This window comes from Nycticebus coucang, chromosome 17 (genome assembly GCF_027406575.1).
Source record: "Nycticebus coucang isolate mNycCou1 chromosome 17, mNycCou1.pri, whole genome shotgun sequence".
Lineage (NCBI taxonomy): Eukaryota > Metazoa > Chordata > Mammalia > Primates > Lorisidae > Nycticebus > Nycticebus coucang.
The window spans coordinates 86,331,811-86,348,346 of NC_069796.1; the positions used below are offsets into that span (position 1 = coordinate 86,331,811).

The 16,536-nt window shown below is 51.1% G+C and overlaps 1 protein-coding gene across 6 annotated transcripts in view; it reads right to left on the minus strand.

Moving 5' to 3' along the window:
- Positions 1-16,536, minus strand: part of SORCS2 (sortilin related VPS10 domain containing receptor 2) — a 528,424-nt gene that overhangs the window by 38,164 nt on the left and 473,724 nt on the right. For all 6 annotated transcript variants that reach the window (XM_053566734.1, XM_053566733.1, XM_053566738.1 and 3 more), the window contains exons 15-19: positions 13,828-13,948; positions 12,599-12,732; positions 11,645-11,773; positions 7,040-7,211; positions 480-666 (exon numbers count right to left, since the gene is read on the minus strand). In XM_053566734.1, the coding sequence (XP_053422709.1) occupies positions 480-666; positions 7,040-7,211; positions 11,645-11,773; positions 12,599-12,732; positions 13,828-13,948 (743 nt within the window). The remainder of the gene's footprint in view (positions 1-479; positions 667-7,039; positions 7,212-11,644; positions 11,774-12,598; positions 12,733-13,827; positions 13,949-16,536) is intronic.

Genomic DNA, 16,536 nt, shown 5'->3' on the forward strand with positions numbered 1-16,536 from the left:
ACATCACCACCATCACTGCCATCACCAACATCACCATCATCACCACCCTCATCACCATCACCACCATCCCCATCACCATCACCAACATCACCACCATTACCACCATCTTCACCATCACCAATATCACCACCATCACCAACATTATCACCATCACCAACATTACCACCATCACCATCACCACCATCACTACCACCATCATCATCACCACCACCACCATCACCGATGTTAGTATCATCATCATCATTGCCACCATTACCGACATCACCATCATCGTCACCATCACCAACATCACCAACATCACCACTATCACTACCATAACCATCACCATCGTCCTATTATACAGATCATCAGTGGAGCAAGTTGAGTCCAGCCTGCTTACCTCCCTGCCCCAAGAGACTCCCCGTACTTCCCTAGGAACCAGGTTCTTTCTGTCACAGGGAGAAACTCCAAAGGGGGTTTTAGGAGGGTGGTGGACTTACAGTTGACCTGGACAAAGAGCACTGCCTCATCATGCCCAGCCATATTCTCTGCCCTGACAGATACACTGTAGATGCCGGGGCTCTCATAGCGGTGCCGGATAGGCTCTCCAGTCAGTGTGAGGTTCACATACATAGCCTTGAAGCCGTCCCCAAGGTCCACCTGGTACTTGGTGGTTAGGACATCACCCTGTAGGGAAACATCACATGGCCACTCACGAGTGGCCCTTTAAACTGAGGGGCTGGCAGTGGCTTATTCCCTCACACATGAATCTGCTCCCTCCTTTCTTCAAATTTCTCAGCTTTGGGGACCCACAGGGGACCAGACTTGGTTCCACCTATGAGATTCTAGCCTGGAGTACGAGGCTGATGCAGGCAGCCCAGGAGGGGGTTGATTGGCGGGGCGGGGCACAGAAAGGTTGCATTTTAGAACAATAACCCAGTGGCAGAGAGGGCAAGTCAAGGGCCTGCAGATGACATCAGAGAGAAGTTTGGGGGATGGGGTGAAGGCCCCAGGAGACCCACTGAGGCCTGTGCCAGACATGGGGCCAAGATGTAAGAAGAGGCCTCTCATATTATAAATGGTTCAGCATCGCAACTGGGAAGATGCACACATTTGGAGACCCTTAAACAGTCTCCCTTCTGTGCCACTGGTGTTCCTAGGGTGCCAGGAACGAGGCTCGTGCACGGTGGGCTCTGTGCCTAGGGGAGGTCCCACCAGAGGCCGGCCCAGGGGCATCTGATCACCCACGCAGCTGCTTTATCACCATGAGTGTTATCCTTCCAATAACCATGTCTTCCTCAGAGTCAAGGGAAATTGAGTGAAGCAAACAATAACGTCTTGAACTCTACGTCAGGAAAGAGTTCTTATATCATTACGGTCTTCTCTCTCTCTTCCTCCCTCTGTCTGTTTCTGCTACTGATCCCCCGCCAAATAAGGAATACCCATGAAATCATTTCCTAGTGAGTAAGAATGTAACAGGGTCAAATCACAAAAATTGGTAGCCTATTTTTACGTAATTATATTCATTTAACTTTCTCCACAATAGGGCATAACTGGTTAAGTGGTATCTCTCCAAGTTCATGCCCACTGGGACTCTCAGAATGCGACCTCATTTGGAAACAGGGTCTTTGCGGCTGTAATCAGTTCACACAAGAGTTCATCCTGAAGTAGATCAGGCTCTGAATCCTATGAGCAGTGTCTTGACAGGGGTGAGGTGGGGTGGGCTGGGGGTGGAGCTTGAGATGCAGGGAGGAGGCCGGGTGAACCCAGAGGAGCCTGGAGTTATACTGCTGCTCCAAACCAAGGAGTACCTGGAGCCGCCAAGGCCCAGACAAGGTAAGAGTTGGTTCTCCTCATAGCCTCGTGCTGTCTCAAGACACCCAGCCTGAGGGCATTTGCTGTGGCAGGCCCAGAGCCCAGTACACACTGGCGCTGCTTATCTCCATTCTGCTATTAGAAGCCTGAGGCTGATGCTGTCAGAAGCCCAGGACTCAGGAGGCCCTGCCCATTGCCCACCCTCTTTAAGGGCAGCCTCACAGGGTGGGGAGTAAGGGGCGGGCTCGACATGGAGGGAGGGGTCTCCTGTGCTGCAGCTGGGCAGCGGGAGGAGTCAGGACCCACAGTCTAGCCACCGGTGTGAGGACTCTAGGCACATTTAACTCCTTAAACATTTTACTTGGTTAAAACAAGCACAAAAATAGCACATTCTCCACATAGAAAGGACAGAAAATACAAAGAGCAAAGCAAAGAAAAAGAAACGACCAAACTGACCTCAATACCGCGGTATATTTCATTCAGCTCTACTTATATGCATGCATTACTGAGGGCTTTTGAAAAAAATTACATGTTTTATTCGTTGATAAGGATACGTCCGCACAAAGTTGTAAGGAATAACATAGGCAGCTCCTACATACCCTTTATGGAGCTCCCCCCACCCCCACCCCGTGGCTAACATCTTACAAAACAATGACAATTAATTCATACAATCAAGACACAAAACAATTTAAGTCTGTAGGATCTCTCCTGTGGTCCTTATAGACTCACCCACCTCCCCTCATCAGCCTCTGACCCCATGGCACCCACTAATCTGGAGTGTTGCCATGTAAAGGATGTTCCATAGGTGGACTCAGAGGGAGGGAGTATGGAGTATGCAGTCACAGAAGTGGCTTTTTCACTCAGAACAATTCACTTGAGCATTATCCAGCTTACTGCATGTCCACCGAGCAACATCCATGGTACAGGTGTACCAGGGTTTATTTAAACATTCACTCCCCGTAGGACATTTGGGTTATTTGTGCTTTCTGGCCTTTACCAATAAAACTGCTATGAACACAGTCAGACATGTTTTTACGTAAGCATTGGTCTTTATTTCTCTGGGACAAATGCCCACGAATGCAATTGCTGGGTCATGTGGGAGTTCCATGTTTAGTTTCCAAATGGCCATTTTCCATTTCCCCCAGCATGTGTGAGTGAGCCAGTTTCCCTGCATCCTCACCAGCATTTAGTGTTGTCACTATTTTTTATGTTAGCCTTTTTGATAGGTGCGCAGTGAGGTTTAACTGTGGTTTTAATGTGCAATCCCCTGCTGGCTAATGATGCAGAACAGCTTTCCATGTGCTTATTTGCCACCTGTACATCCTTGAAGGAGTGAAGGAGGGGCCCTTGCAAACTATGCTGGATTAGAATATTGATTATTTCTGGTTGAAAACCATGGTGAAATTGTAGTTTCAGAAAGGGTGAGCTGGGCTCGGCACCTGTGGCTCAAGTGGCTAAGGTGCTAGCCACATACACCTGAGCTGGGCCCGGGCCTGCCAAACAACAATGATGGCTGCAACCAAAAGGCATTGTGGTGGGCACCTGTAGTCCCAGCTACTTGGGAGGTGGAGGCAGGAGAATCGCTTGAGCCCAGGAGTTGGAGGTTGCTGTGAGCTGTGATGCCACAGCACTCTACCTAGGGTGACAGCTTGAGGCTCTGTCTCAAAAAAAAAAAAGGGTGAGCTGACCTGTCTTCCTACAGGCAGCAAGCGCTAAAGATTCCACTGGGAGGGCCGGCCACCCTGAGTCAGGGTGGGGATACAGCCCTTAGCCCCAGAGACTGGGAGCTGTGCTGGACCCAGATAAACACACTTAATGGAATGCCCCTTATCCTCCCCCTGCTCCACACCCCGCTCTATCTCCTAGTAAACGCCCTAGAAAATGTTACTGCCCCTAGCCAGATTTTCCTTGTCCTAACATCTGCTTTCAAATACATCGTTCTTTGTCTGAAAAGTACAGAAGCATCTTACTTGGGTCACCTCTGACTTGACAGTCTCCTGAAGGCCCCAGCACATGTGAAATTCATAAAACGTGTGTGTTTTTCTCTTTTTCATCTGCCTGGCGTCAGTTTGGTTTCTAGATCCAGACAAAGACGCCACTGAGAGCTGAAAGGGGCCGGCGGGATGCCCGTCCCCCACACCCTCTTGGGTGAAATGTCTCTTCAGGTCTCTGGCCCATTGTCTGGCTGGGTGCTTTGTTGCCTACTGTGGAGTTCTGAGAGATCGTTATACGTTCTAGTTACTAGTCCTCGTTGGATATGTGGTCTGCAAATATTTTCTTCCCCTCTGTTGCTTGCCCTTTATCTTCTTGACAGAGGTGTGTCACAGAGCAAAGGTGTAATGAAACCCAAATATGTCGAATTTTCCTTTTATGCACCCTGCTTTTAGTGTCAAATCTAAGGACCGTTTTCCTAGTCCTAGAACCTGAATATTTTCCCCTATAGTTTTTCTAAGAGTTTTATGATTTTTTACACTTTACATTTGACTCTGTGATTCATTTTGAATTGATTTTTTATCAGGGTGTGAGGTTTAGGTCGAGGTTCATTTTTGTTATATAAAAATGGCATCCTTCTTTCAGCGTACCTATATACAAAAATTAGGCCTATTTATATAGGTCCATTTCTGGATACCCTATCAGATCTTATTTGCAGACAAGATAGCTGCAAATCTTGTCCTCTCCCAAATCCAGTACTATTTCCAAACCTAGCTTAGCCTATGTGCGAGTGTATAAGTGTTCAAATGTGTCTGTGAGTGTGCAGAACTGTGTATGAGAGTGTGAATGAGTATGTGTGAACATGTGAGTGTATGAGCATGTGTGTCAGAACATGTTTGTGTGACTTGCACCAGTGAGTGTGTGTCTACCCCACATCCCACATTCCCATACACCTTCCCTAGAGAAACAGTAGCCTCTTCAGATACCGGGTGCCTTGGGAGCCCTCCCTGACAAAAGCTGCTTCTCTCTCTTTACCTCTGCAAACCCCAGCCCAGGCCTACAGAGCAGCCCCAAGCAATGGTCCTGGCCCCCCTGGGCAGGTGGGGCCACCAGGGCTGGCAGCTTGCCTCACCTGGATTCCTGTTAGGACAAATCTGGAGAAGTGACTGAGTTGCTCAGATTCCAGGCTCTAGGGGGCAGCAGAGGTCTATCTTACCTGGAAGTCAGTAGGCGCTACAGAGCGGTCACCTCTGAGGGTCCAGGTGGCCGCAGTCTGGGCAGGGGGCCCTGTCCTTCTGGTACCCTGAGATGCTTCTATGAACAGACGGGCTCCACCCCTGCCCAGGGCTGCCCCCATGCCTCAGGTCTAGGGACCCCAGACCCAGTCTCTGTCTACTCAGAGTCCCAAGGCCTGGGACTGGTTCCTGCATGGCCTTGGGAGAGCGACTTCACGTGTCTGAGCCTGGGTTTTCCCAGCACTGAGCAGGCTGACAAGAGCTTGCCGCACTGGTTGAGGTTGTGCAAAAAGTAAGGACGTAGTGCCCGACACAGAGGCACTCGGCAGGTCCAGCTGTGTGTCCCTCTGCCTTGGTCTCCCTGTTTGCACCAGACCAACCTCCCTGCTGTTCAATTCCAAAGACCTTTGCCATCCTCATCCCACCCCACCTTTCTGACATATTGTTAAAAATCTTTCTTTTTTATCTTGTTTTGAACTAGATAGTTGCTTGTAATATCATAATGCCTTTTTTTTTTTGACAGTGTCTGTCTTGCTCTGTCTCCCCAGCTGGAGTACAGAGGCGTCATCTTAGCTCACTGCAACCTCCAACTCCTGGACTCAAGCAATCTTCTGCCTCAGCCTCCTGAGTAGCTGGGACTACAACTACCTACCATCATGCCTGGTTAATTTTTCTTTTTTTTTTTTTTTTCTAGAAGACATGGAGGTTCATCATGTTGCCCAGGCTGGTCTAGAACTCCTGGGCTCAAGGGATCCTCCTGCCATGGCCTCCTAGAATACTGGAATTCTAGGCATGAGCCACCGTGCCTGGCCAGCACCATATTTTTAAGGACATTTAAATAAAACATACATAGTTATGAAGCCACACTTGCTACCTTCCCCATATTTGTTTTTTTTTTTTTTTTGTAGAGACAGAGTCTCACTTTATTGCCCTGGGTAGAGTGCCGTGGCCTCACACAGCTCACAGCAACCTCCAACTCCTGGGCTTAAGCGATTCTCTTGCCTCAGCCTCCCGAGTAGCTGGGACTACAGGCGCCCGCCACAACGCCCAGCTATTTTTTGGTTGCAGTTCAGCCGGGGCCGGGTTTGAACCCGCCACCCTCGGTATATGAGGCCGGCGCCTTACCAACTGAGCCACAGGCGCCGCCCTCTTCCCCATATTTGTTAGCCAAAGATCTGAATGCCCAGCATAGCTGTGTGCTGGGAGGGAGCTGAGTCCCAGCCTGAGCTCTAAGGGATCTGCAAACAGGGGCACTGGACTCTCCTTTTGTACCTTTCTGCAGTTTTGAATTTTTTGCATGTTTGTAGGTGTTTCTAGTTTTTGTTTCTGCATTTTCTACAATAAGAACTAGTTAATTCTATAATCAGAGAAATAAGCATGCCACAAATTAGTTTAAAAAGACTAGAAGGAAATTCAAAATATAAATAGTTGTTATCATGGAGGACCAAGATTTTTGGTGATATTTATATTCCTGATATTTTTTGTGTGTTTTCAAAATGTTCTACAATGAACATACATTATTTTTAAAATCAAGAGAAATGTCACACTTGTTCTAAAGATAAAAAGAAAGACTGGGAGACTGGGAGGAAATTTGTATCTCTATTTATGTGTGTGTATACGTGTATTTATATCTCTATACACACACACAGGATTTATCTTCGGTTGTGTAATTATAAGTAATAGGTGTTTTTAATGTCTGCTTTTCTTACGATTCCAAATTAACTAAATCAATATAATGAGAGGTTTTTAGAAATCCTATTGCCGCCCACCAGAATGAGTAAATCTTACGCCACAGCCCAGCGAACACACACAGCTTGCGATGTGTGAAGCCACACGGACCTCTGACTCTGCCTGGCGCACGCTGACATTCTCCCCGACGCCTGAGTCCGCTTTCTGCTGCATCTGCTTTACTTGTAGGTGTTGTTCTGATCCTGGGAAGCAGATTTCTATCCTGCCCTTACCTCCTGCTGTCTGGAGCAGGCTGCTCCCCACAGTGACACCCAAAGTTGCTTGTAGGAGGAGGGAGCAGCCCTCCATGCCCATCCTCTCTGCCCACCCTGCAGACAGTGCCCACTCGCCTGCTCCTGCCGCACAATGAACAGGACATCCTCTCCAGGTCGCACGGCCACTGCATCACCGTGGATGCTGATCTGCAGGCCCCGGGGTGGCATGAGGGGGCACTGGAGCTGAACTGAGTTCTGCTGCAGGTCCACACCACCCTTGCACACGTTGGACACTGCCTTCCGATACCTGGGGAGTTTGAAAGAAAATACACTTCTCTAAGGGCCACCCACTCTCAGCACATCCCTGTGTACATGATATGAAATGAACTCCATTGTCCTTGATATAGGTTCTGGCTCTGACCCCTCAGACATGAGTCCCTGCTTGCCAAGCCCTGGAGGGTATGCAGGAGAGGCCACTGCACCCACTTGACAAATTAATGAATGGAAGGGTAGGTGGATAGATAGATACAGATGGATGGATGGATGGATGGATGGATACATAGATAAATAGATGGATGGATAGATGGGTGGATGGATGGATATATATATGTGTGTGGGTAGATACATAGATAAACAGACAGATGGATGAGTGGATAGAAGGATAGATGGTGGATAGATACATGGATAGATGGGTGGATGGATGGATGGATTCATGGGTAGAGAGATAATAGATGAATGGATGGATGGATAGAGGAATGGATGGATGCATGGATAATAAATAGATAGGAGGGGATGGAGAGATGAATAATATATGATGGACAGATAAATAGGGTGAACGGATGGATGGACAGATGGATACCTACATGAATGGATGGATGAATGGGCAGATGGATGGATAGATGGGCAGATCGATACATGGATGGATAGATGGATGAATGGATGGATGGATGGAAGGAAACAGATGGATAAACAGACACATGGATGGATAGATAAACAGATGGATGAATGGAAAGATGGATGGATGGTAGATGAGTGGAGAGTAGATAGATGGAATGAAGATGGCTAGACGGATGGATGGATGGATAATAGATAGGTGGAAGGTGAATGAAAACATAGATGGGTATATGGATGAGTGAATGACGAATGGATCAGGGGACGGATAAACGGATAGATGGAGGGTAGATGGATGATGAATGATGGATGGATGAAAAGTTGGCTGATGCATAAATAGACACATAGATGGTGATGGATGAATGACTGGACTGGGGGGTGGATGGCAGGAGATATACTGCTGAGGTCAAAGCCTACAATTTTGGGGACTGATTCCTGTTTCTTCAGGTTCCTAGGAAAAGTAATAGGGATTTTTGAATAAGCCCAAGGGGTTTTCCCTTCTTCCCTGAAAACTTCCGCAGAGAGAAATGGGGAAATTGGGACATACAAATGGAGCATGTCTGGGACCTCCGGAAGCTGAGGTTCACAGTCCTTACATACCTAACAATTTATTACCATGGGTCATTATGAAAGTTTTGAGTACACAGAAAACAAAAAATGTAAATACTGCACGAACAATACCATTGAGCCCAGCTAGTTGAAACCTGCATGGTGAATCAGCAAGGACTCTGTGGACTGGGTCGCTCAGAAGTGAAATAGTGGATCCTAACACTATCTGTCTCACCCCAGCACATGGTGGAGGAAGGGTTGTGACTGTTCACACCTGTGAGCACTGTAGTGGATCCTAACACTGTCTCACCCCAGCACATGGTGGAGGAAGGGTTGTGACTGTTCACACCTGTGAGTGCTGTAGTGGATCCTGACACTATCTGTCTCACCTCAGCACACGGTGGAGGAAGGGTTGTGACTGTTCACACCTGTGAGTGCTGTAGTGGATCCTGACACTATCTGTCTCACCTCAGCACATGGTGGAGGAAGGGTTGTGACTGTTCACACCTGTGAGTGCTGTAGTGGATCCTACAACTATCTGTCTCACCCCAGCGTATGGTGGAGGAAGGGTTGTGACTGTTCACGCCTGTGAGCGCTGTAGTGGATCCTAACACCATCTGTCTCACCTCAGCACATGGTGGAGGAAGGGTTGTGAAGGTTCACACCTGTGAGTGCTGTAGTGGATCCTAACACTATCTGTGTCACCCCAGGACATGGTGGAGGAAGGGCTGTGACTGTTCACACCTATGAGTGCTGCAGTGGATCCTAACACTATCTGTATCTCCCTAGCACATGGTGGAGGAAGGGTTGTGACTGTTCACACCAGTGAGTGCTGCAGTGGATCCTAACACTATCTGTATCTCCCCAGCACATGGTGGAGGAAGGGTTGTGACTGTTCACACCTGTGAGTGCTGTAGTGGATCCTAACACTATCTGTCTCACCCCAACACATGGTGGAGGAAGGGTTGTGACTGTTCACGCCTGTGAGCGCTGTAGTGGATACTAACACTATCTGTCTCACCTCAGCACATGGTGGAGGAAGGGTTGTGAAGGTTCACACCTGTGAGTGCTGTAGTGGATCCTAACACTATCTGTATCTCCCCAGCACATGGTGGAGGAAGGGTTGTGACTGTTCACACCTGTGAGTGCTGCAGTGGATCCTAACACTATCTGTGTCACCCCAGCACATGGTGGAGGAAGGGTTGTGACTGTTCACCTGTGAGTGCTGTAGTGGATACTAACACTATCTGTATCTCCCCAGGACATGGTGGTGGAAGGGTTGTGACTGTTCACACCTGTGAGCGCTGTAGTGGATCCTAACACTATCTGTCTCACCCTAGCATCTGGTGGAGGAAGGGTTGTGACTGTTCACGCCTGTGAGTGCTGTAGTGGACACTATCTGTCTCATCCCAGCGTATGGTGGAGGAAGGGTTGTGACTGTTCACACCTGTGAGCGCTGTAGTGGATCCTAACACTGTCTGTCTCACCCCAGCACCTGGTGGAGGAATGGTTGTGACTGTTCACGCCTGTGAGCGCTGTAGTGGATCCTAACACTATCTGTCTCACCCCAGCATATGGTGGAGGAAGGGTTGTGACTGTTCACACCTGTGAGTGCTGTAGTGGATCCTAACACTATCTGTTTCACCCCAACACATGGTGGAGTAAGGTTTTGACTATTCACACCAGTGAGCGCTGTAGTGGATCCTAACACTATCTGTGTCACCCCAGCACATGGTGGAGGAAGGGTTGTGACTGTTCACACCTGTGAGCACTATAGTGGATCCTAACACTATCTGTGTCACCCCAGGACGTGGTGGAGGAAGGGTTGTGACTGTTCACACCTGTGAGCGCTGTAGTGGATCCTAACACTATCTGTGTCACCCCAGGACGTGGTGGAGGAAGGGTTGTGACTGTTCACACCTGTGAGCGCTGTAGTGGATCCTAACACTATCTGTGTCACCCCAGGACGTGGTGGAGGAAGGGTTGTGACTGTTCACACCTGTGAGCACTGTAGTGGATCCTAACACTATCTGTCTTACCCCAGCACATAGTGGAGGAAGGGTTGTGACTGTTCACGCCTGTGAGTGCTGTAGTGGATCCTAACACTATCTGTCTCACCCCAGGACATGGTGGAGGTAGGGTTGTGACTATTCACACCTGTGAGCACTGTAGTGGATCCTCACACTATCTGTGCCACCCCAGCACCTGGTGGAGGAAGGGTTGTGACTGTTCATGCCTATGAGCGCTGTAGTGGATCCTAACACTATCTGTGTCACCCCAGCACATGGTGGAGGAAGGGTTGTGACTGTTCACACCAGTGAGTGCTGGAATGGATCCTAACACTATCTGTGTCACCCCAGGACGTGGTGGAGGAAGGGTTGTGACTGTTCACACCAGTGAGCACTGTAGTGGATCCTAACACTATCTGTCTCACCCCAGCACCTGGTGGTGGAAGGGTTGTGACTGTTCACACCTGTGAGCACTATAGTGGATCCTAACACTATCTGTCTCACCCCAGGACATGGTGGAGATAGGGTTGTGACTGTTCACACCAGTGAGCACTGTAGTGGATCCTAACACTATCTGTCTCACCCCAGGACATGGTGGAGGTAGGGTTGTGACTGTTCACACCTGTGAGCGCTGTCCCCTAGGGCATGGCTTGCATTCATCACCCCTCCGACAGAAGAAACCCCTCCCATGGGTCATGGTGCTTACAGTCACCAGGAAGGATGGTTATGTGAGTGACAACACTAACTAGGTTTTACATGATGACAGAGTAATCTTGGGGGTCAGGGTGGGCAGTCAGGGAGGGTTTCCTGAAGGAAATGCCATTTAAGGCAAAACCTACAGGAAGCTTAAGCACCTCCAGCACCCAACTAAGGGCCCAGATCACTGAGTGTTGATATGTAGGGAAGGGTCCTGGCATTGCAGTGGCTCAGCAGGAGAGGGGAGTATACGCTTCTCCCGGGGGCTTAGCTCTGCTGCAGGTATGAACCCTGGGACACCTTAGACCTTTTCAGAGCGAATTCAAGGCAGCTTCTCTCTGATGCTTGCTCACATGCGCACAGATGGCAGAGCTCTGTGGGCTCCTCTGCCTTGAGAGCCAAGTTTGTTCACTGGGGCCTATGGTAGGACACATGAGGACTATGGCCAGATTTTGTGTCTTGAGCACAGGACACACTCAGCCTGACTTGTTTTTCCCTGACTCCCCTTGGGAGCAGCAGGCGGCAGCCAGAAGTGGGTTTGGGGTGCACTGCAGCTCTGCCCCTGGATTCAGGAGAGGCCCCACCCCACACTCACCCCAGGCTGCTGGTGTAGGTCTGGCCCAAGGCACAGTCCTCAGGCGGGGACAACGGGTTAAACCAGAAGTTAGCAGAGCACTTGTTGCCTTCGGACTCTGAGGAGGGGGAGCGCTCAAATCCGTAGTCACTGGCAGGAGGAAAGGACAGTGGGTAAGTAACAGGCAGTGAGGATGGAAGCCAGCCAGCATGGGAGTGAAGTCTGGGGCTGGGGGCCGCAAAGGAAACCGCACGCCAAGGGCCTACCATGTACCCATCTGTGGGAACACAGAGAAAATCCAATACCCTGTTTCAGGAGGGGAGACAGGCCTGAAAACTGATAGCCACATTCCAGAGTGACAATGGGATGCTGGGAGCTCAGAGGAACCTGTAGGGCTTCCAGGAGGAGCTAAGAAAAATCTCAAAGGATGAGCAGAGAGAGGCAGGGCAAGTGAGGGGAGAGGAACTGTGGGCAGAGACTGGCCCGGTCAGTGCTGGTGCAGGGAGGGAGAATGTCAGGAGCAGGATGGAAGGGTGGGTTAGGGAGGCAAGGCAGGTGAAGCAGTGGCCTTATGAGCCACATTGTCCCGTGGGTACTAGGCAGCCACAGGTGGCTTTTGAGGAATGCAGGGGACAGATCAGGGCTGTCAATAGAACCCCTGGATGCAGAAGGGCTGGGGTGGGCACACCTTGCCCCCAGCACGCCCTGGGCTATCCCTCACTTATTCCTCCTGCTCTGAGTAGGCCACTGTGGCAGTTTTAAAAATACGTCAAGTTCTTTAACCTTCCTTTCTCAAGTGTGAGCTGGACTTAGCAACCTGCTTCTAGAAGAACAAAGTGGAAGTGATGGTGTGTGGCTCCGAGCCCAAATTAGGACAGGAACTGCCTCCTCCCTGGCCCTGGGGAAGCAGCTGCCATGTTGTGGGCAGGTTCAAGTAGCCCTGTGAGGCCTTGTGGGGAGGAGCTGAATGCTCACCAGAGGAAGTCAGAGTCCTGACACTCACACACGCGGGACGTGAGCGCTGATGTGAAGCTCTTCCCCTTGATGCACCAGGACATGGGCTTTCTTTTCCGGAAGCTTCTCTGCTGGCCCATGATGCAGTGGTCGCCCTGCAGCAGGAACGTCAGAATGAGGACTTGGCCTGAGAAGGGGTGACTGCTCCACATTGGCTTGTACTGCTGATCTGCTTATCCCTGAAAAGGCCTCAGGCAGCAGTTGGGGCAGATGGGGAAACTGAGGCCCAGAAAGGGAAGTAGCTTATAGGAGGTCAAGCTGAGGCCTCCTTCCTATTCCAACCCACAAACCTGTGTACAGCTCTGGCTGGGCCCCAAGGGGTCACGTAGTAGCTGGGAGTGCAGCCCCAGTTAAGTGCCCCAATGTGGCTCCTCAGGCCCTGAGGACACAGGCCCTGTGAGCTCATGTGCACAGATTAGATCCTCGGGGGAGGATCAGAACAGGTTCCACCCCTGTCCCTGCAACAGTTGCTGGATGGTAACAGGCACCAGGCCTGGTGTGGCTGAGCTTGAGCCAGACTCCTGAATCTTCCAGGCCTGCCTGTGTACTTGCTCATAAGATTCAGTTTTAGTTACAAGCCCCACCCAGCCATTTTGGTGAGCACCTGACCTCCATATCTGACTGGGGTCCTCATCCCCATCCCTAGGTGCTATCTGGACAGCCCGGCCTACCCGTGGCAAGGATGCCGTGAGTTCAACTCTTCCCTAATCCCCCTCACCTCAGATGCTTCCTCGCAGTGACTTCCCATCCCGACCCCACCCTACTCCTTAGCTAGCAATTCCCTCTTGAGTTTGAGTTGAGCCCAATTTCCCCCCCCACCCCCCCGACTGCAGTGGTCCCTATACCTGTACTGTGCTTTAACAAGTGCCATTGAGCCATTCTTTTTTTTTTTTTTTGCAGTTTTTGGCCGGGGCTGGGTTTGAACCCACCACCTCTGGCATATGGGGCTGGCGCCCTACTCCTTTGAGCCACAGGCACCACCCCCACCCCCCAATCACAGTCTGGCTGGAGCTGAAGAGGGAGGTTTTCATGAGCCTTATTCACTCCTCCTCAGAAGGTGGGAGTGATTCCATGAGGACTTTTTGGAGGAGGAGAGATTACCCTGGCCTGTCAGGGGAAAGTGTAGCAGGCAGCGCTGGGCCCACACTTGTGCCCTGCCTGCCTTGTCCCTGCCACCTCCCGGCTCCCACCTGGAGGTTGGTGAGGTCCCAGGAGCTGTAGTCTTCCTCACTGCACTGCCTGGAGAACGCGGGCCGGAAGTCCACCTTGACAAGCTCCCAGTCTGAGCGGAAGCTGATGTGCCCAAAGACGCTGCAGAGGGGTGAATGGAGAAGGCGAGAGACAGCCACCTTGGTTTGGCCCAGTCAGCTGTGCAAGCCACCTTCCCTCCAAACTCACCATGGGCACAGGGACACCCTGCCCGTCCTTGCTAGAATGTGTTGCCAGGCACTGCACCTGGCTTCCTGCAGCTCTGGCAGGCCTTGGCAGCAGTGATCTCCGGCCTGTCAATTACAGTGGTGTGGCTCATCCATCTGACTCCGCTTGCTTGCTCCCTGAGGCATGGGGAACAGGGCCAACAGCCAGGTTGGAAGCCCTGGCCTCCTAGCCACCACCGGGGCCCTTCCCCACTCCACATGCTGATCCTTGCATTATGTTTTGTAGAATGATTCGTGATCAGGCTGAGACTGGTGCCATCTGGCTTCTCCCCTGCCCTTCAGCCTGACCATGTGTGGGTTCTGTGCCACAGAAACCCAGCTTCCTATTGTTGGGCCAGTGAGCGCTCGCTCCCAAGCAAAACTGGCCTTCCAAAGGGACAATGAGTCATCTGGCTCAGCTGGGAGCAGGCAGGTGAGGAGGGCCATATCTCAACCTGTTGCTCTTGGCCTTGGTGGGTAGGGGAAGCAATGGAGGGAGACCAGGGAGGCAGCCATCTGGAGAGCCCAGCGGCGTGCAGGATGCAAGCTACACATGACCCTGTGAGGCGAGTCCACCCCATGCTACAGATGGGAGAGCCAGGGCAAGGTTAAGTTGCACGGTTTGTGCTGTTTCTTCACCCCTCCTTGGCGGTCAGCAGTCATCTGCTGAGTATACCCAGATCTTTCCCCTTCAGTGAGGGCCACTGTCTGAGGGCTTCCACTTAATCCCCCGAACCTTGTGCTTGGGCTCTGCAGACAACCCCCAGAGAGGCACCCAACGTGCTCTTTCCTGGTCCTTCTCCAGTCCAGCTTGCAGTGTTCCAGCCATATTATCAGAGGTCAAGCGTCTTGGTGGGGGAGGTGATATATCGGCTCTGGTCTTGGTCTCTGTCTGAGCACCTCCAACAGGGGCTGGATCTTTGGGGTGGCCAATCATGATCTGAGTGCACTCAACTCCTGTTCTGGGGTGGTGTTGAGAAAGGTCTTGAAATTTACTCTTGGGGATATGATGGCTGCACCTGAATGTCTGAGGTTTGGTTCCACAAGCCGCCCCTGGGTCAGAGAGGCCTTGGAACCTTGTTTACTTTATTTGTGACCTTGGGCAAGTCTATCTCCCTCTGTACCTCAGTTTCCTCGGCTTTAATATAGGGACAGTAAGATTAGCCTTTCAGGATTGAGGTTGGACTAGTGATGTTCTGGACAGGGAGCTTCACACACACAGACACAACACATGTATACACATACATGCACATCACCCCACTCCCCAGAACCATCTCACAAGGTAGAAAGGATTCTCCTTATTTCACAAATCAAACCCCAAGCCTCTGAAGGGTGGGCTGGGCTCCCACTGTGGCCCCCACTGCCCTGTCCTGATGTAAGTGGGCTCTGGGCAGGTGCAGCTGGGCCGCTTCCACTGCACATGCTCATGATTACATTCCTGCCCGGTCATTGCTGGCCCCTCAGTCCAGCCCAGCTGCCCTTGTTCTGGAGTTGCCAGTCTGGGTGGCTTTTCTCTCCCTTTGGGAGTCAGAAGCCTGCCTGGTCTTTCTGTCAGAGCAGCAAGGAAGAGGGTGTGAGTGTCAGGCTGGGAATGCTCCCAGCGGCTGGTGACCACAGTCCACCAAGGACAGGGAGACGTCCCCGCGGCCTGGCCTCTACTCTGCCTTATCCAGCCGTCCTTACAGGCACCATTTCCACCAGGGGAATCTGTGGGCCTGGGGGTAGCCCTGGCCCCAAAGCGCCTGCCATTCAGATGGGTTTTCTGCTTGTTTCTGTCCCCAATGGGCCCCATGCGCACAGCCTTCCCTGTGGCCCCAGCTTGGGCAGAGAAGGGCCCTGGCTTGGTTCACTAGTTAATCTCTTCCTTGTCTCCAAAGTCCTGCCTCGTACAGAACTAAAACCTGTGCTGATGCTGTGAGAAACATCTGACATCTAGTTAATTCTGTCTTCTTTAGGGAAGAAGGCTTCAAAGGGAGCCCATCTATTACTTTGCAGTTAATAAGGAAAAAATGGGCTGAGCTGTGGGGGCTGGGCCAGGAATCTGCTGCTCTTAAACAGCCACTCCTGTGTGGGGCAGGGCGAGTCCCCGGGCCCCCAGCCCATGACTGAGCCAGTGGGGGAGGCAGGGAGGCCACAGGCCACGGGCCACAGCGAGCGGTGACGAGGGAAGCAGGGCCAGGAAGCAGGGGCAGCTCCTGCACAGGGCTGCAAATGTATCACTTGTCCCCTCTTTTGACATCTGAATTGAAGATGTTTGAAGATGCAACGCTCCAGAAACTGTTCTCATGCTTTTCAAAAAGACTTAAAAGGTTAGAGCACCTGGCTGTGAATTCTGCCATTATCCTTCTGGGGGTAAAATTGCTCATCTGTGGGGATTGATGAAAGCTGGGCTATCATTGGGGCCAAAGCCCGTTCTGCCCTGGTGACAGTCGGGATGCAGGGCTGATGTCCTGACAAGATGCTCCTGTTCACTGCTCTGGGGTA